General features: G+C 54.2%; 3 protein-coding genes and 1 long non-coding RNA gene across 5 annotated transcripts; 2 read left to right on the top strand and 2 right to left on the bottom strand.

The window, feature by feature from the left end:
* Window positions 1–1,208: 1,208 nt before the first annotated feature.
* On the bottom strand, window positions 1,209–5,032 carry PYCR3 (pyrroline-5-carboxylate reductase 3). 2 transcript variants are annotated; one of them, XM_054289986.1, is made up of 6 exons: window positions 4,940–5,032; window positions 4,035–4,099; window positions 3,599–3,778; window positions 2,365–2,577; window positions 2,187–2,279; window positions 1,209–1,542 (listed from the first exon to the last, which is right to left on the bottom strand). In XM_054289986.1, the coding sequence occupies exons 1-6, from the start codon at window positions 5,019–5,021 to the stop codon at window positions 1,360–1,362; spliced, it is 816 nt and encodes a 271-aa protein (XP_054145961.1). In that variant the 5' UTR covers window positions 5,022–5,032; the 3' UTR covers window positions 1,209–1,359. The 2 variants fall into 2 exon arrangements, with proteins under 2 accessions (XP_054145961.1, XP_054146001.1); XM_054290026.1 differs by having other exon boundaries at window positions 2,365–2,517.
* Window positions 5,033–5,659: 627 nt separating this feature from the next.
* Window positions 5,660–8,550, top strand: LOC128933371 (uncharacterized). Its single transcript, XM_054270339.1, has 8 exons — window positions 5,660–5,741; window positions 6,143–6,227; window positions 6,305–6,412; window positions 6,509–6,652; window positions 6,730–6,900; window positions 6,987–7,086; window positions 8,348–8,500; window positions 8,532–8,550. The coding sequence occupies exons 2-8, from the start codon at window positions 6,164–6,166 to the stop codon at window positions 8,548–8,550; spliced, it is 759 nt and encodes a 252-aa protein (XP_054126314.1). The 5' UTR covers window positions 5,660–5,741; window positions 6,143–6,163.
* Window positions 8,551–8,610: 60 nt separating this feature from the next.
* LOC128934974 (uncharacterized) lies at window positions 8,611–9,295 on the top strand. The gene is made up of 3 exons (XR_008482935.1): window positions 8,611–8,716; window positions 8,981–9,051; window positions 9,160–9,295. It is a non-coding gene; the product is annotated as an uncharacterized LOC128934974 (long non-coding RNA).
* Window positions 9,296–9,388: 93 nt separating this feature from the next.
* On the bottom strand, window positions 9,389–16,684 carry GFUS (GDP-L-fucose synthase). The gene is made up of 11 exons (XM_054289020.1): window positions 16,618–16,684; window positions 15,640–15,789; window positions 14,150–14,264; window positions 13,223–13,351; window positions 13,073–13,146; window positions 12,753–12,886; window positions 12,567–12,631; window positions 12,327–12,393; window positions 12,176–12,255; window positions 11,946–12,045; window positions 9,389–9,948 (listed from the first exon to the last, which is right to left on the bottom strand). Exons 2-11 carry the CDS (start codon window positions 15,777–15,779, stop codon window positions 9,893–9,895), a joined length of 960 nt encoding a protein of 319 aa, XP_054144995.1. The 5' UTR covers window positions 15,780–15,789; window positions 16,618–16,684; the 3' UTR covers window positions 9,389–9,892.
* Between the last annotated feature and the right edge of the window lie 1,444 nt (window positions 16,685–18,128).

The following is an 18,128-nucleotide window of genomic DNA, read 5'->3' as shown; positions in this document are numbered from 1 at the left end:
TGGAAATTAAATGGATTTTTATTCCTATGTGGAGGTTGTTGTCTGTGAATTGTCACGTGGAGCCATCCCAGAAGGATTTGGGGTGGCACCAGGGGGATCTTCATGGGATTGTGTCCTCTCAGTGTGGCTTTCTCCACACCAATGGGGTGTAATCATGTAAAATCACATTTCTGTTTATCATCTTTTACACCAAAATCACCCCACGAAAAGATTCTGGAGCTTGGGACATGGCTCATTTCAAGCAGGAGTTTGTGAATAAAAGGAACTTTTAGTTGTGTGACAAAAATGCTGCAAAGATCAGCAGAAGGTGCTGGGCTGGAGGTGTTTGAACTGGTTTGTGGGGGTGAGGATATAAAATCATGGAATGATTTGGGTGGGAAGGGACCTGCAAGGCCATCAAATTCCAAACCTCTGCTGTGGTCAGGGACACCTTTCACTGTCCCAGGCTGGTCCAAGCTCAGTCCAGCCTGGCCTTGGACACTTCCAGGGATCCAGAAGCAGCCACAGCTTCTCTGGGAATTCCATCCCAGCCCCTCACCACCTTCCCAGGGAGGAATTCCTTCCCAATATCCCATCCAACCCTCTCCTCTGGCAGTGGGGAACCATTCCCTGTGTTCTGGCATTCCAGGCCCTTATCCAAAGTCAGGGCTCAGCATGCAGATGTTCCCACCAGTGATGTTTTACCTGGAAAAAACCTTTTCATCCTCAAAGCAGTTCCCAAATCATCTCTAATTGCATCAGAGGCAAGCAGAGCTTAATTAGGGCATGGAAAAGGCTCAGATCTCCTCCTGATGGGCAAGTTTGAGATTTTATCCCCTCAATATTCCTGGAGATGGGAGCAGATCAGGGCTTCCATCCCATTCCCTGGTGCCAGGGAGGGATCATGGTGCAGATTTTTTGGCTGGTTGAGCTCTTGCCCATAGTTCTGGAATGTGGGCAGCATCCTCATGGATGTGGCTCTGACCACAGGGGTGCAGCCATTCTCCCAGCCCCAGCAGGGTTAAATTGGGATCACCTCATTCCCAAAAGTTTCTCCCCAGTGCTGCACATCCCACACCAGTTTCATTATTGGTGTCAGCACCGTCCACAGTGAGCATGGAGCCAGCATGGAAATCATGGATGTCACCTCCCCATGGAAGTGACCCCGTGGTGGCCTCCCAGGACCACAGGGACCACAAAAAGCCTCACCCCCATTGCTCTGGCCACGTTTATTTGGTCCCAGCCCCGCAGAGGTAACGCGTGTCCCCACCACCTCCCACCCTCACCCACGTTCTCCCGAAGATCTCAGGATCCCCCTACTCCTCAGAGGAGCTCGCTTTGGTCTCCATCACCCCTCCTGTCCCAGAAGGGGCTCGTCCATTAGTCCTTGGCCATGTCACAGGCCCGTTTGGTGGCCGCCTCCACGGCATCCATGACGGTGGCGCGGAGCGCTCCCTTCTCCAGCTGGTGCAGGGCGTGGATCGTGGTGCCCCCGGGCGTGCAGACGTCCCCCCGCAGCTTCGCCGGGTGCTCCCCCGTCTCCAGCAGCATCTTGGCTGCGCCCTAGGGGACACCAGGACACCAAAAAGGTCAGATCTGGGACTTGCCAAATTCCCCTTCACACGGTTGGATGGCTGTGATGGTGTTCACAGGGGTCTGAGGATGAGGGAAGAGATGAGGATGTGGCTCCATGTTTCAGAAGGCTTGATCTATTATTATTTTATCATATATATTATATTATAACTATACTGAAAGAATAGAAGAAAGGATTTCATCAGAAGGCTAAGAAAAAGAAGGAATGAACAACAAAGGTTTGTGTCTCGGACAGAGAGTCCAAGCCAGCTGACTGTGATTGGCCATTAATTAGAAACAACCGCATGAGACCAATCACAGATCCAACTCTTGCACTCCACAGCAGCAGATAATCATTGTTTACATTTTGTTCCTGAGGCCTCTTGGCTTCTCAGGAGGAAAAGGATTTTTCAGAAAATATCATGGCTACAGATGGCATCACCATCCCAACACCCCCATAGCGAAGGACTGTCCTACCGCCATGACCTTCGTCCTTCTGGTGGCTTCGTTTTTACTTCCAAAAGGGGAAACTGAGGCAGAGCAGCTTCCAGCACCTTCTCCCTCATCCCAAGGGAGGAATGGAGCCCAGGGGCAGGAGGGAAAGGGGGAAATGCTGATGTGTTCCAAGGACTCACCAGCAGCGTCTGCGCCGCGATCCTGCTGGCCAAGGCGCCCGGCATTCCCATCTTCACCGCGCCCTCGGCCAGCGCCTCGGCAAACAGGTAAACCTGGGAAGAGCAGCCAGGGGTGAGCCTGGAGCAAGGAGAGGATGCCCCAAATCGCAGGACAGCATCCCCCGTCCCTCTGTCTTACGTAGGCCACGCCGCTGCCGCTGAGCCCGGTGTGGATGTTGATGTAGGACTCGGGGACCTCCTCGCAGAGGCCGCAGGAGGACAGGAGGCTCTGGAGGAGCGCGGCCTCCTCGTCACCCGCGTTGCTGCCCCGGGAGAAGACCATGGCCCCTGCCTGCACCACGCAGGGCAGGTTGGGCATGATCCGCAGCACTTTGGTCCCGGGAGGGAGGAGCTGGGAAAAGATGGGGATGGGAGAAGGGGTGCCAGCCATGGGGAGTACCCAAAGGTGACCGGAGACACCGGGGGGTGTCACCCATCAGGCTGGCGGAGAAGTGAGGAGCACGGGGAGGGAGCTGGAGGGGCAGCTGGGAGGGGACAAGGCCACAGAGGTGTGTCCTGCGTGGGCCTGGGTGCAAATGGAGGAGAAAGGAGAGGAGGAGGAAAGGAGGAAGAGGAGAATGAGAGATGAAAAATAAGGCAGAGAGAAAGGAAAGGAGGAAGAAGGAGAAGGAGAAGGAGAAGGAGAAGGAGAAGGAGAAGGAGAAGGAGGATAAGGACAAGGAAAAAGGAGGAGAGAAGAAGGAGGAGATGGATGAGGAGGAAAAGAAGGCGGAAGAGGAAAAAGAAAGGACAAGGAAAAAGGAGGAGAGAGGAGGAGGAGAGAAGGAGGAGAAGAAAGGAAAACAGAAGCAAAAGGAGAGGAGAGGAGGAGGGGGAGAAGGAGAAGAGAAGGAGAAGGGGAGAAGACGAAGGGGAACCAGGATGAGGACAAGGAAAAGGAAGAGAAGGAGGAGGAGGTGGATGAGGAGAAAAGGAGGAGGAGAAGGAGGAAGAGGAAGAAAAAAGGAGAGGAGGAGGAGGAGAGAAGAAGGAGGAGAGGAAGGGGAAACAGAAGCAAAAGGAGAGGAGAAGGGGGAGAAGGAGAAGGAGGAGAAGGAGAAGGAGAAGGAGAAGGAGAAGGAGAAGGAGAAGGAGAAGGAGGATGAGGACAAGGAAAAAGAAGAGAAGGAGGAGGTGGATGAGGAGGAAAAGGAAGAGGAGAAGAAGGAAGAAGAAAAAGAAAGGAGAGGAGGAGGAGAAGGAGAGAAGAAGGAGGAGAGGAAGGGAAAACAGAAGCAAAGGGAGAGGAGGAGAAGGAGAAAAGGAGAAGCAGGAGAGAAGGAGAAAAGAAGAAGGAGAAGGAGAAGGAGAAGGAGAAGGAGAAGGAGAAGGAGAAGGAGAAGGAGGAGGAGGAGGAGAAGGAGGAGTCTCACCCGCTGCAGTGTCTGGATGGTGACACCAGCCACCAGTGACACCACGATGTGCTGGGGCCCCACAGCAGGACGGATCTCCTCCAGGACACCTGGCAGGATGTGGGGTTTGGTGGCCAGGAAGACCAGGGTGCTCCTGTACATCACTTCCAGGTTGCAGTGCGTGGTCCTGCAGCCCAGCTCCTGCCCAGGGACAGGGAGAGGGATCAGCACCCCCAAAAACAGCATCCCAAAACCAGCATCCCCACGGTAATGACATGTCCAGAGGCATGGACACAGCCTGAGGACCTGCTCTGGTCACAAAGCCACCGAGGCTCTGCCTGGATCTCACCCAGATCTGGGAAGGATGAGCCAAACCCCTCCTGAGTGTGGGGGAAAGGGTGCTCTGAGCCCACAGTGAGGGGCACCCCAAAATCTCCCACCCCTGGGCCCCACTCACCCGCCAAGCGCCCAGGTTTCTGTCCGAGGGAGCGCTGGCCAGGACGTTGCTGGCTGGAACCTTCCCTGGGGGGACACAAGGCATGGGGTGAGCGGCCAGGGTGGCCCCAGGGTTGGGGGGACACCCCAGCACAGCCCAGACACCCCAATTTCCACCGGGATGTGATTCCCACGATCCCAGCACGATCCCAAAGGGGGACATGGAGCAAAAGGGGCTGGCACCAGTCGTGTCAGGGTACAGTGACAACGGAGGTGGCCCTAATGGGCAGGGCTGTCCCCACACTGTGCTATGGGACAGGGACAATCTGGGACACACGGGGAGCAGGGACAGGGCTGTGCCCTCACTGTGAGACAGGGCTGTCCCCATGTCCCCACACTAATCTGTGGGACAGGGATGTCAGGGAGAGGCAGGACAGGGCTGTCCCCATGTCCCCACACTGATCTGAGGGACAGGGACACCAGGGAAGAGCATGGTCCCGAGGGAAAAGTGGCAGGACAGGGCTGTCCCCATGTCCTTCCAGTGTCGGACAGGAACCCGGGGAAGGGCTGGGACCTTGGGAATAGGCCAAGGCAGGGCTGTCCCCATGTCCTTCCAATGAAGCACAGGGACTCGGGGGCGGGCTGGCACTTTAGGAACGGGCCAGGACAGGGTTGTCCCCACATCCCTGCACTGGAGCACAGGGACCTGGGGGCGTGCTGACACTAGGAACGGGTCAGGACGCGACTGTCCCCATGTCCCTCCACTGGACAGCAGGGGAGGGAGTGCAGGGAGCGTCCGGAGCAGCGCTGTCCCCATGTCCCCTCACACTTCCCCGCGCCACAGGACACGCCGGGAAGGCGCCAGACCGGGACTGTCGCCGTGTCCCCTTCCCTGCCCGTGTGTCGCGACCGCCCCCCGTGCCGTACCCGCCTGCAGCAGCCCCCGGACGAGCCCCCCGGCCATGCGCCCGGCGCCCACGAACCCGACCCACAGCTCGGGCTCCTCCATCGCTGCGCCAGGCCACGCCCCAGAGCCACACCCCCGGCGCTGATTGGGCTCAGGTAGCCACGCCCCGCTCTCCTATTGGTGGACCCGCTGTTAAGGGGCGGGGTGAACGGGGTAAAGAGGGGAAACTGCGCAGGCGCCGGCGCCACGCGGTTCGCGCAGGTGCACGCGTGGGGGTCCTGGAGGGAATTCCCAAATCTTTCCCAAACCTTTCCCAAACCTTCCCCGCAGCGCTCAGCGGAACCCCGGCACCCCTGGGGCCACGGGGGGATCCCCACCACGGGGGTGGGGACTGAATTTGGCCGTGAGGGAGGTCCCCAAAGTTGTCCGTGGATGTGGGAGGGGCTTCCCACTCTCCTGGCCCCACAGGTTCCCCCACCCGCCGGCATCCACGGGTTTGTGGGGGGTACTTTCTAAGAGGATCCCCAATTTGTCCCCAAATCCCCTAATTTGTCGGTGGATGTGGGAGCTGCTTCCCATTCCTGGGTGCTCCACACTCACCAGCATTCCTGGGACTATGGGAGGTTCCCCTGGTGGGAGGAAATTTGGGGAGAGGGTTCCTGTAATTTGTACATGAATATGGAGGGGTATTCCCCACTATCTTCTCCCCACAGGACCCCCTCCGTTCCCATCATGCTGCTCCGGAGCTCCTGGGCTGTGCTGCTCCTCTGTGCCACTGCTGGGTTTTGGGGGTGGCTGGGCCTCGCTGCCCACCCAGAGAAGGTGGGAACCCCCCCCCACCCCCACTCAGAGCTGGGGTTCGCCCCACAAATCCCCATCAAGACAACCACGGGTGACAGCCGGTTCTGGGATGAAGCCACATCCCAGGAAATGTCACACCTGCACTCCTGTTACTGGCTGGTGGCTGTGGGACTCCCTCTGGCTGGGAAATTTGGATTCTGGGATCCCCTATCCTGGGCAGCCTCTTTGCTTGGTGTAGGGATGGTTTTTTGGGGGTGAAGGCCAAATTCGGGGGTGAGTTTACACCTTTTTCCATATTTTAGATCCCCAAACCCCCTCCTCTGTCCCCCCATCGTGTGCTGGGAGCACCCAGGGGTGCATTTGGGGTGTCCATGGGGAAAACCAGCATTTCCCCATCATCACCTCCCAAATATTCACCTCAGGAGGAGCTCTGGGAGGCCTGGATGAGGTCAGCTCTGGATGAGATCCCCGTGGCCAAGCTCATGCAGGACATCGCCCACCAGATGGGTATGAGGGAAGGTTGGGATGCTGCAACATTCCCATTTCCCACTTTGGGACTGATCCAACCTCTTTTCCCACCCCAGGGAATATGAGCAGCCGTGGGGCTGCAGAGCTCCGGGCAGGACACCAGGTTGTCCCATCCAACCTCCATCAGGAGCAGGAAAGACCTCAGGATGTTCATCCTCAGCCAGGTGGGAACACAGCAAATCCCATTCCCGGGTTTTTCACACTGGGGTGCATCTTCCCCAGCTCATCCCACTGCTGTTTCCATCTTTTTCCATATGCAGAGAGCATCCTGGTCCTTCAGGAGGTGATGGAGAAGCTGCAGAAGGTCAACCAGAGCTTGGAGCTGATGCTGACAGCCTTGGAAGATGCACAAAGCCGGCTGGAAAAGCACCTGGAGCACCTCAAAGCCATCCCTGACCCGGATGGTGAGCGGGAATGGGGGCTGGAGGATCGATGGGAGCTGCTGGATGCCAACACCAGGCTCTTCTTCCTCATCCCACAGGTCAGAGCCAAAGTGTCACCTCCTCCTGCATCCCACACAGCTCATTCTTCATGCTCCTGGTTCTCCCACTGGTGCCAGCATCATTCCAGGCGACCTTTCTCCTCCTCTTCCTCGCTTCCAGCGCCCTCGGCATTCCAGCAATCTCCACTCTCCTGGTCCTGGCTGCAGCAGGTGGGGACAAGTGTGGGGACAGCGGCTGGGGACAAACCACTCTGGGGAGGGGCTCTGTCCTCTCCCACCCTCTCGTTGTCCCACAGGGCATTGGCTGCTGGCATCCGGCTGCCGTGGTGCCGGAAGGATCCGGACAGGGGTTCCCCGGGAAAAGGCTCGGTACCGGCTCACCTCCACCCCGGAGAGGTAGCAGATGGTTGAGGAGGTGGCATGGAACCACTGGGAGCTGCTGGGTCCCATCCTTGGTGTCCCATCCTGGATTTTCCACCCTGGATTTCCCACCCTGGAGCCATCTGTCAGAAGTTCTCAGGAAGGGACAGGACACATCTTGGTGGCTTCCTTAGATAGGACACATGTGACTTTTGGACACCTCATCCCAATTCCTTGCGCCATTTCTGTTCAGATGTTCCATCTTGGATGTCACATCCTTGGTGTCTCATCCTGAATTTCCCATCCTGGATGTTCCACCCTGGAGCCATCTGGCAGAGGTCTCCAGGGAAGGATAGGGCACATCTTGCATGGCTTTCCCACAGGTTTTGGGCATCTCATCCCAACTCCATATCCTGTTTCTGGTCAGATGTTCCATCTTGGATGTCCCATCCTTGGTGCCTCATCCTGGATTTTCCACCCTGGAGCCATCTGGCACAAGTTCTCAGGAAGGGGACAGGACACATCTTGGTGGCTTCCCTATGGCTTTCAGACACCTCATCCCAACTCCTTCCACCATTTCTGTTCAGATGTTCCATCTGGGGTGTTCTACCCATCCTTGGTGCCTCATCCTGAATTTCCCATCCTGGATGTTCCACCCTGGAGCCATCTGTCAGAAGTTCTCAGGAAGGGACAGGACACATCTTGGTGGCTTCTCTAAGGCTTTTGGACCCCTCATCCCAACTCCTTGCACCATTTTTGTTTAGATGTTCCATCCTTGGTGCCCCACCCTTGGTGCCTCATCCTGAATTTCCCTGGATGTTCCACCCTGGAGCCACCTGGCAGAAGTCTCCAGGAAAGGATAGGACACATCTTGATGGCTTTCCTATGGCTTTGGGGCATCTCATCCCCACTCGATGTCCTGTTTCTGGTCAATGTCACATCCCTGGGTGTCCCATCCTGCAGCCATCTGGCAGAGGTCTCCAGGAAAGGACAGGACACATCTTGGATGGCTTTGCTATGGTTTTTGGGCACCTCATCCCAACTCCATGACCTGTTTCTGGTCAGTGTCACAGCCCTGGGTGTCCCATCCTGCAGCCATCTGGCAGAGGTCTCCAGGAAAGGACAGAACACATCCTGGTGGTTTTCCTATGGCTTTTGGGCACCTCTTCCCAACTCCCTGACTTATTTCTGCTCAGAGAAGGGTGTGGAGAGGCTGCAGAGGTTCATGTCTCCATGGTGGTGGTGACACAGAAGCCACCAAGGTGACAGGAGTCCGATTTTCCTTCTTTCCACACAGGGAATGCGACATGGAGCTGCTGCAAGAGGAGTTGGACAGGATGGAGATGAGCTGCCTGCAAAATGAGAGGCGCCCACAAGGTGGGATCTGTGGTGGCTCTGGGACAAGGATCCAAAGTCCTGACACGTCCCAATCTTGTGCTGGGACATGTGTGTTATCCCAGAGTGTCCCCAACCTCTGCCAGGGCATGTGCCACCACCTAAGAGTGTTCCCATCCTCCACCTTGGAGGGTATCTCCACCCCTGCCTTGTTCTTGCAGAGCCTTCACACCTGGAGCAGCCCCAAGAGGTGGCTGGGGACATTCCCAAATTCACAGGGCAGGTGTCACCTGACCCCGATGGCCAGAGGACAACACCGAGCTCATGTGGGGTAAGGTGCTGGGTGGGATGTCCCCATGTTGGTGTTGTCCCCCAAAATCTGCTCTTGGGGACCACCTGGGTCTCACTGAGGGTCAGGTCCTCCAAGGTTGGGGTGTCCTCACCATGGTGGCACCTCTGGGTGTGGGGCAGACAGACAGGGCTGGGGACATGACATACAGGGAAGAATTTGGGGTGGAAGAGGGTGTCCTGAAGGATGGCCAAGGCACCCTAGGGCCAAGGCACATCTGCAGGAACCCCCTTCTTCCCAAACCAGGTGACACCAGAGCCGGTCATGGATGCTGGGAAGCTCCTGGAGCCCAAAGCCTGCAGCCCGAGGGCCAACACGTGAGTACCAACCACCAGAATGTCCCTTCTCCATGGCTTGGTGTCACCTCAGGGGGACACCAAGGTGCTGGTGGCTTCCTGGGGTGCCGATTGGTGTCTCCTCTGTAGGTCCCCGTGCCAGGGCCTCACCAGGGCTGGGCAGCGGTGCCGGAAGAAAGCAATTCCCGGGCTGGAATTCTGCCACATCCACACCACCAGCAGTAGCTCGGCCATGGATTCATCCCCCCGTTTTTGACCCTCTGCCCACTCCCTGAGGAGTTTTAACCCTTTTTATGGTTGTTCCTGGTGGAGAACATAGACCCTAAGGATGCCACTGGATATGGGTACAGGGCAGATGTTCATTATCCCACCAGTTTTATGCTATTTGCATATATTTTAATAAATGCCACAATTACAGCTGGAGTCTTTCCCATTCCTATCCAGAGATAGGGGGCTGTGGGATCATCCCCATGTGCCAAGAGCAGCAGCAAATTTTCTGCTGCCATTTCCATGCCCTGGATTCCTGATTGCCTTCCCTTTATTACACCTAATTGCAGGTAATTAATGTAGCTCATTAACAGCTCAGAGCCACCACTCTCTTGGACACAGCCACGGCGATGGCTCCAGTTGGCTCCTACCACTTGATTAGGGATTTTTTTGGGATGCCCCAACTTTCCTCCCCCCTGCCCTGGGCGTCCTGCGCCGCTCCCAGCAGTGGGGCAGGAATGTGGGAGCTGCTCCCCGGGCTCCCATTTTTACTTTGGAAATGTCACTGTCACCCCCCCAGCCCTGTCCTCTGCCCCAGCAAAGGACAACCCTGAGTTGAAGAGGATGATCCCGGTGCCAGGCGGTCCCGGTGCCGTCACTTCCTGGCGTTGGCATAGTTGGCGTTGAACCAGGCACAGGTTTCCTTCACAGCTGGGGAGGGAGAAGATGGGATGGGTTTGGGGATTGGGAATGGATCTTGGGAATTGATTTTGGTCAGAGAATCACGGGATGGGTTTGGGGACTGGAATGGATTTTGGTCAGAGAATCATGGAACAAATTTTGGGATTGGGAATTGATTTTGGTCAAAGAATTATGGGATGGGTTTGGGGACTGGGAATTGATTTTGGTCAGAATCATGGGACAGGTTTTGAGATTGGGAATTTATTTTGGTCAGAGAATCATGGGATGGGTTTGGGGACTGGGATGGGATTTTGGTTACAGAATCACAGGATGTGTTTGGGGACTGGGAAAGGATCTTGGTCAGAGAATCATGGAAGAAGTTTTGGGATTGGGAATTGATTTTGGTCAAAGAATCATGGGACATTTGGGGGATTGGGAATGGATTCTGGTCAGAGAATCACAGGATGGGTTTGGGGACTGGGAAGGAATTTTGGAATTTATTTTGGTCAAAGAATCATGGGATGGGTTTGGGGATTGGGAATGGATGTTGGTCATAGAATCACAAGATGGGTTTTGGGACTGGGAATGGATTTTGGTCAGAGAATCATGGGACAGGTTTGGGGATTGGGAATTGATTTTGGCCAAAGAATCATGGGACAGGTTTTGGGATTGGGAATTGGTTTTGGTTGCAGAATAATGGGACATTTGCAGGATTGGGAATGGGTTTTGGTCAGAGAATCACGGAATGGGTTTGGGGACTCGAAGTGGATTTTGGTCACAGGGTCATGGGATGGGTTTGGGGATTTGGGAATGGATTTTGGGAATGGATTTTGGTCACAGAATCACGGGATGGGTTTGGGGACTGGGAATGGATTTTGGTCAGAGAATCACGGGATGGGTTTGAGGATTAGGAGTGGATTATGGGAATGGATTTTGGTCAGAGAATCACGGGATGGGTTTGGGGACTGGAATGCGTTTTGGTCAGAGAATCATGGAACAAGTTTTGGGATTGGGAATGGATTTTGGTCAAAAAATTATGGGACAATTGGGGGATTGGGAAAGGATTTTGGTCAGAGAATCATGGGGTGGGTTTAGGGATTGGGAACGGATTCTGGTCAGAGAATCACAGGATGGGTTTGGGGACTGGGAATGGATTTTGGCCACAGAATCATGGGATGGGTTTGGGGACTGGAATGGATTTTGGTCAGAGAATCATGGGACATTCGGGGGACTGGGAACAGATTTTGATCACAGAACCATGGGATAGGTCTGGGGACTGGGAAGGGATTTTGGTCAGAGAATCATGGGACAAGTTTTGGAATTAGGAATTGATTTTTGGGCAAAGAATCATGGGATGGGATCAGAGATTGGAAATGGATTTTAGCCATAGAACTGTGGGATAGGTTTGGGGACTGGGAAGGGATTTTGGTCATAGAATCATGGAACAAATTTTGGGATTGGGAATTGATTTTGGTCAAAGAATCATGGGACATTTGGGGGATTTGGAATGGATTTTGGTCAGGATCATGGGATGGGTTTGGGGACTGGGATGGATTTTGGTCACAGAATCATGGGATGGGTTTGGGGACTGGGATGGATTTTGGTCACAGAATCATGGGATGGGTTTGGGGACTGGAATGGATTTTGGTCACAGAATCACAGGATGGGTTTGGGGACTGGGAAGGGATCTTGGTCAGAGAATCATGGAACAAGTTTTGGGATTGGGAATGGATTTTGGTCAGAGAACCAATCATGGGATAGGTTGGGTTGGAAGGGACTTTTTTAGGTCTTCTCATGCAACCATCATGCAAGGAGACACCTCCCAAGAGACCAGGTTGCTCCATGCCCCATCCAACCTGACCCTGGATATTTCCAAGGAAGGAGAAACCACCACCTCCCTGGACAACACATGCCAGTGTTTCACCACCCTCATTCCTCATGCAGAAAGGACAGACCACCTTGATGCCACCAAGGCTGATGGCACGGGGTAGGACCCCTGGTGTCTCCTGGAGACTCCCCCATCTCACCTTTCCTGAAAGGTGTGAACTGGAATTCAGGCAGGTAGCGCCGCAGCTTGGCATTGCTGGCCGTCTTCTTGAACTGCCCGTCGGACTTGGTGGTGTCAAACTGGGATGGGAAGGGTTAAGGAGGAAAAACATGTCTTGCTTTTGCTCCTTTGGTGGGAAGGATCCTCTGGATCATGGAATCTCCCAGGGGAGCTGGTGGGAAGAGGGGCTTAGCCTTTTGTGAAGGATACAATGAGCTCCCCCCTGAATTCCATGGCCTCCGCGATGGCCTCTGCCGCTTCCTGGATGGAGACTTCATCTTCTTCTCCCACTATCAAGAAGGGAAGGATCATGGCTGTTCCCTCATGGAGAGGGGACGCCTGGGGGGCAGCCAGGGCTTACCTGACAAAATGATTGGTTCCACCTCATCATATTCTCGCAGCACCCAAATGAAAAGTCGGGCCAGGTCCTGTTGAAGAGCAGACAACTCTTGGAGGAGTCACTGATGTCCCCCAACCCTCCCATCCCATGGGGACTCAACTCTGGGGATGTCCCAGGACAAGCCAGGGGGGTTCAGACCCCTCTAGGGTCCTGCCAGTGGGTCCTCCAGCCCCATTCCCTGCTTCCCAAGGCCACACCTACCAGGGAATAGATGAACTGTCTCCTGGGCTTGCCTGTTCCCCAGACAGTCAGAGCAGAGCCGGACTCTGCAGGAGGAAGGAACCATGACCACCAGAGCCACCTCCAACCACCCCGCAGACAGGTGGGAAAGAAAAAAACCCCTCATTTCTCCCCAGAAAAAATCCCTGGAAGTCCTGCCACCCTCACGTTTGGCCAGGTAGACCTTGTGGATGAGCCCTGGCAGCACGTGGCCGTCCTCGATGTTGAAGTTGTCGTGTGGCCCGAAGACGTTGGTGGGAATGACGGCGGTGAAGCGTCGGCCGTGCTGCTCGGAATAACCCCTGGATGAGAGCAGGGAAGGGATGGTGGGTGGGCTCTCAAGCCCCTTCCTCCAGCACCCAAAAAACCCCAGCCAGCAGCACCTTCACCTGCTGAGCCCCAAGTATCTCCCCAACTTCCACCTGGAATTCCCACTGGATTCCCCTTGCCTTGAAATCCCATGGCTGCTGCCATGTCCCCAGACTCACCTGTTTTGGACATCAATCATCCTCTTGGCGTAGGAGTAGCCAAAGTTGGAGCTGTGAGGGGGCCCGTTGTGGATCTGGGAATATCAGAGTGGACAAATTAAGCAGGGCAGGGACTTTCCCTGGATTTTGTGTGGGAATGGGGACTCTCACCATGGTCTCGTCGATGGGATAGGTGGTCTTGTCTGGGAAGATGCAGGTGGAGAGGCAGGAGACCACTTTCTGCACCCCTGACTCGTGGGCAGAGTGCAGGACGTTGTCATTGATGTGGATGTTTGTCCTCTGGGAAAAGGGACATTCATCAGGATCATGGGGTCAGGGATCCCCAAATTCCTTCACCAACACCTCACAATAACTCCAGAAGCCACTGGAGCTCCGGTTTGGCTCTGGGAGCAGAGCAAACCTCATCCCTGTGTGCCCATATCCCAATTTAGGGAGTGCAGCACCCACAGGGATCCTGGCAGTGCCGATTCCGAGGGTGCTTGTTGGAATCCATAAAGTTAGAGCGTTTTAGGAAATGGTTAAAAAAAGTATGTAGGCCTCAGGCTGAAATTCTGTTACAGCAGAAAAGTTTCCCAAGCAAGCAGAAAAGTTTCCCAAGCAGTAGACATGACAAATAACAATAGGCCTCTGTAGAATTGGCTTTAGGATGGCAACAAGGTTATTTAATGTATATCTTTAGAAGGTTAGCATGAATAGAACTCTGTCCTTTGTCTCCTATGAACTAGTCTTTGTTTTACCTACCATTACGTGTGTTTTATAGGATTGGATAGAATGCTTGTCAATATGTGTTTTCTATGTATGACTGGCTGAAATCTAGACTGAGATGATTTTATGTTTTTCTGTATCATCCCACCCTCGAGAGACATTTTTTGGTGTGGATCAGTGAGCTGTCATGTCTCCATTTTGTGTTTTGAGACTGATGTGCTGGAAATAAAAGCAAAAATCTCTTCACTGGTCTGGTTACAATGTTGTCCATATCTGGATGTTTTGCTGCGGCATAGTGGGTTCCTTTTTTAAGACGTGGGTTCCTGACACAATTGGACTTATATCTACCCTTCCCCCGCAATAGGTGCTCACCCAAAAATCCAGGTTGGAGCGGATGTTTTTGAAGAGGCCTCCGACCATGGCGGCCAGGTGGATGACGTGGGTGGGCTTGTGCCTCTCAAACAGGGCTTTGGTCTCGGAGCTGCTCCTGGAATGGGAAATTTTGGGATTCATTGGGGTCGGCAGAGAAAATTGAGGTGTTTCTGAGGAAAAACCCAATCCTAGGAGAGGAAATGTTGAGGTGTGGTGGGGGCAGATTGAGGAGTTTCTAAGGAAAAACCCAATCTTGGGATGGGAAAATTTGGGATTGGGTGAGGTCAACAGAGCAGACTGGGCTCTTTTTGAGGGAAAATCAAACCCTGGAACGGAAAAATTTTGGATTAAGTGGGGTCAACAAAGAATATTTGAGCGATTCCAAGGAAAAACCCAGTCCTGGGATGGGAAAATTTGTGATTCAGTTGGGTCAACAGAGTAGACTGGGATGTTTCAAAGGAAAAAGGAAATCCAGGGATAGGAAATTTTTGGGGTCACCAGCACAGATTGGGGTGATTCCAAGAAAAACCCCAATCCTTGGATGGGAAAATTTGGGGTTTAGTGAGGTCAACAGAGGAGATTGGGTCGTTTCCAAGGAAAAATCAAACACTGGAATAGGAAAATTTGGGATTTGGTGGGATCAAGCAAATTGAGGCATTTCCAAGGAAAAACAAAATCCTGAGATGGGAAATTTTGGGGTCACCAGAGCAGACTGGGGTGATTCCAAGGAAAAACCCAATCCTGGGATGGGAAAATTTGGGGTTTAGTGAGGTCAACAGAGCAGACTGGGGTCTTTTGGAGGAAAAACCAAATCCTGGGATGGGAAATCTTGGGGTTTGTCAGGGTCAACAGAGCAGATTGGGTTGTTTCCAAGGAAAAATCAAACACTGGAATGGGAAAATTTGGGATTTGGTGGAATCGACAGAGCAAATTGAGGCATTTCCAAGGAAAAGCCAAGTTCTGGGATGGGAAATTTTGGGGTCACCAGAGCAGATTGGGGCGATTCCAAGGAAAAACCCAATCCTGGGATGGGAAAATTTGGGGTTTATCAGGGTCAACAGAGGACATTGGGTTGTTTCCAAGGAAAAATCAAATACTGGAATAGGAAAATTTGGGATTCGGTGGACAGAGCAAATTGAGGCATTTTCAAGGATAAGCAAAATCCCAAGATAGGAAATGTTGGGGTCACCAGAGTAGACTGGGGTGTTTCCAAGGAAAAACCCAATCCTGGGATGGGAAATTTGGGGTTTAGTGAGGTCAACAGAGGAGATTGGGTTGTTTCCAAGGAAAAATCAAACACTGGAATGGGAAAATTTGGGATTTGGTGGAATCGACAGAGCAAATTGAGGCATTTCCAAGGAAAAAACAAGTTCTGGGATGGGAAATTTTGGGGTCATCAGAGCAGACTAGGAAAATCAAATTCCAGGGATAGGTTTTTTGGGGGTTGATAGAGCAAATTCCGGGATTTCCAAAGAAAAACCCCAACTCACGTCAAATCGGCGTCCTGGGAGGACACAAAGATCCACTCCTCATCTGGCTGCCCCTCTCCATCAGCCACCACCTTCTCGATGGCTCTGCCCACCAGGCCGGTGCCTCCTGTCACCAGGATGCGCTTGGTCACCTCCGTCATGGCCAAAACCCTGCAGGGAGGAGTCAGGGGGACAAGCTGGGATCACCTCAGCATGGACCACCCACACCCCATGCAGGTGGGATCGGGGTTTTGGGGGGAAATTTCTGCGTTTCTGGGCAAAAAGGGGCGTGTTTGGCTGTGATAGGGCTGAAATTCCTCAGCTGGAGGCCACCTGGGTGAGGGCCAGCCCTGCCACGTGGCACTGCCCGGCCTCTGGAAAGGGAGGGCCACCTGCACCCCCGGGTGTGTGCCCCAAATCTCCTTCTGCACCCCCAAAATCGCCTCTCGCACCCCAAATCTCCACCTGCACCTCAGGGGCTGCATCCCTGATCTGCTCCTGAACCCCGAGTTTTGTGTCTGCACCCCAAATCTCCACCTGCATCCCATATCTCTTTCTGTACCCCAAATCTCCCTGTGCACCCCGGGTCTGAACCCCAGTTCTCGCCCTGAACCCCAAATTTCCCCCTGCACCCCAAAACCTATGTTTGCAATCCAAACCTTCCCCGCACCCTAAATCCCAGCTCTGCACCCAGGATTGCATCCACGCCTCCCCTGCCCCTCAAACCCCAGCACTGCACCCCAAATCCCACCTCTGAACCCAGTCCTAACCCCCCCCCACCTCCTCTGCACCCCAAATCTCTCTCTTGCACCCCCCTCTCCCCTCACCCCCTCCCGTCCCGTAGCGCGTCCCCCCTCCCAACCCACAACATCCCGTCCCCCTGCCCTCCCCACCGTCCTGTCCCCCCACTTTGGGGACCCCCCGGTTCTCCTCCCCACCGGTCTGGGGTGGCTCCTGTCCCCACAAATTTCCCTTAAGGGGGTGAGGGGCGCGTCTCACCCTCAGCTGGATTCGGGGCCACTCGGGTGCGCTCGGAGCCGCTCGGTTGAGTTCGGCTGTTCTCGGCTCGGTGCAAGTTCGGGTTCAGTCGGTAGCGGCTCGGCTGTGTTCGGCTTCGCGCGGCTCGGCTCGGTAAGGGCTCGGCTGGATTCGGGTCTGCTCGGCCGTGCTTCGTGGAGACTCGTCTAGGTTCGGTTGCTATCGGCTCGATAAGGGCTCGGCTGGATTCGGCTTCGCTCGTCTCGGCCCGGTGAGGGTTCGGCTGCGCTCGGCTTCTTCCGCCGCCGTCACCGGGCGCTGCCGCTTGGCTCATCGGGAAATGTAGTCCATGCCCGGCAGCAGGGGAAAGGAGAGGGAGCAAGGGAGAAGATTTTGGGAAGAGGGACAAGGGAAATATAGGGAAGAGAAGGGAGTGCAGGGGAAGGGAAGGAGGTGTAGGGAAGGGAATGGGGGTGCAGGGACAGAAGGGTGGATGAGAAAGGGGTGCAAGTGCAGGGGAAAGGAAAAGAGAAGGAAGGAGGGTATAGGGGTTTTAAGGGGGTTCATGGGAAGGGGTGCATAAGGAAGGAAAGGAAGGGGGTACAAGGAAAGAGGTTTCCTAGGTGTCCCCCCCAAAGGGGCTCCATCAAAAGGGATTTTGATGTGAAAACGTTTTAATCACTTTTAATGCACTTAAGCCGAGATTAAAAATGAGCAGAGCTTTCCTGCGTGTGGGGAATGGTTTTGAAGGCACCCCCTCCACCCCCACCTCCAGCTGGCTTTTCCCTCGGGATTTTTGCAAGGCAAAGGCAGGGCTTTGCTCTAAATTAAAATTTTGAAAGTGGAATTAAGGGCAATCCAGCCAGGAATTCCCACATTCCTCCTGCCAAAGCCCTGGGTAGCCCCAGTGTCGAGGAGCAATAGAATATAAATTTTTCATTCCTTTTCTCCTGGCTGAGACCTGGAAAGGTGTCCTTTTCCTTTGGGAAATTATCAGGGAAGGCTGGATCCTTGGGGGCCTCCTTGCTGGGAGTTGGGGGCATCATTTGCTTATTTAAAGATGTCACCTTGTGTCTCTGTCCCCTGGAATTGCCCATCCCCTCTTCCAGCTGGCTGAGTCCCTGTGTGTGCCCAGCCCTTTCAGGCCTTTCCCAGCTCCAAAATCCCACTCCCAGGGGTCTTGGTGTTGTTCCCACCTGATGTTTTACAGGATTCCCTGGCTGATCTCACACACAGAGCCAGGGATGGACACTGAAGCTCCTTCTCCACGCCAGCTAATTCCACGTCTGTCCTGCACCCTCCACGAGACATTTGAGGTTTGGCAAGAAGAAACCTCACGTTGATGTTGGGATGAGTCAGATCCAGCTGCGTCCACGCTTCCACCTCACTCCACAGTGAAATTATGGAATAAAAGGGTTTGGGTTGGAATAAAATCATTCCCATAAATAAAAATCATCCCATTCCAACCCCCTGCCATGGGCAGGGATGCCTTCCACTAGATCAGGTTGCTCCAATGTGGCCTTGAACACTCC

This window comes from Melozone crissalis, unplaced genomic scaffold (genome assembly GCF_028551555.1).
Source record: "Melozone crissalis strain CALT ecotype California unplaced genomic scaffold, PUWL_Pcris_2 ptg000002l_1, whole genome shotgun sequence".
NCBI lineage: Eukaryota > Metazoa > Chordata > Aves > Passeriformes > Passerellidae > Melozone > Melozone crissalis.
Note: the sequence above shows the minus strand (reverse complement) of the source record. Positions and strands in the feature narration are given on the sequence as shown.

Excerpts from the sequence above, each read along its gene's own strand:
- LOC128933371 (XM_054270339.1), top strand. The coding sequence starts at position 6,164 with ATGAGGTCAGCTCTGGATGAGATCCCCGTGGCCAAGCTCATGCAGGAC. Across the intron at positions 6,413-6,508 it reads GGATGTTCATCCTCAGCCAG|AGAGCATCCTGGTCCTTCAG; the intron begins GTGGGAACACAG and ends TTCCATATGCAG. Across the intron at positions 6,901-6,986 it reads CCTGGTCCTGGCTGCAGCAG|GGCATTGGCTGCTGGCATCC; the intron begins GTGGGGACAAGT and ends GTTGTCCCACAG.
- PYCR3 (XM_054289986.1), bottom strand. The coding sequence starts at position 5,021 with ATGGAGGAGCCCGAGCTGTGGGTCGGGTTCGTGGGCGCCGGGCGCATG. Across the intron at positions 4,100-4,939 it reads CCGGGGGCTGCTGCAGGCGG|GGAAGGTTCCAGCCAGCAAC; the intron begins GTACGGCACGGG and ends GTGTCCCCCCAG. Across the intron at positions 3,779-4,034 it reads GAAACCTGGGCGCTTGGCGG|GAGCTGGGCTGCAGGACCAC; the intron begins GTGAGTGGGGCC and ends GTCCCTGGGCAG.
- GFUS (XM_054289020.1), bottom strand. The coding sequence starts at position 15,779 with ATGACGGAGGTGACCAAGCGCATCCTGGTGACAGGAGGCACCGGCCTG. Across the intron at positions 13,147-13,222 it reads ATCCCATCGACGAGACCATG|ATCCACAACGGGCCCCCTCA; the intron begins GTGAGAGTCCCC and ends TGATATTCCCAG. Across the intron at positions 12,632-12,752 it reads CAAGGTCTACCTGGCCAAAC|AGTCCGGCTCTGCTCTGACT; the intron begins GTGAGGGTGGCA and ends TTCCTCCTGCAG.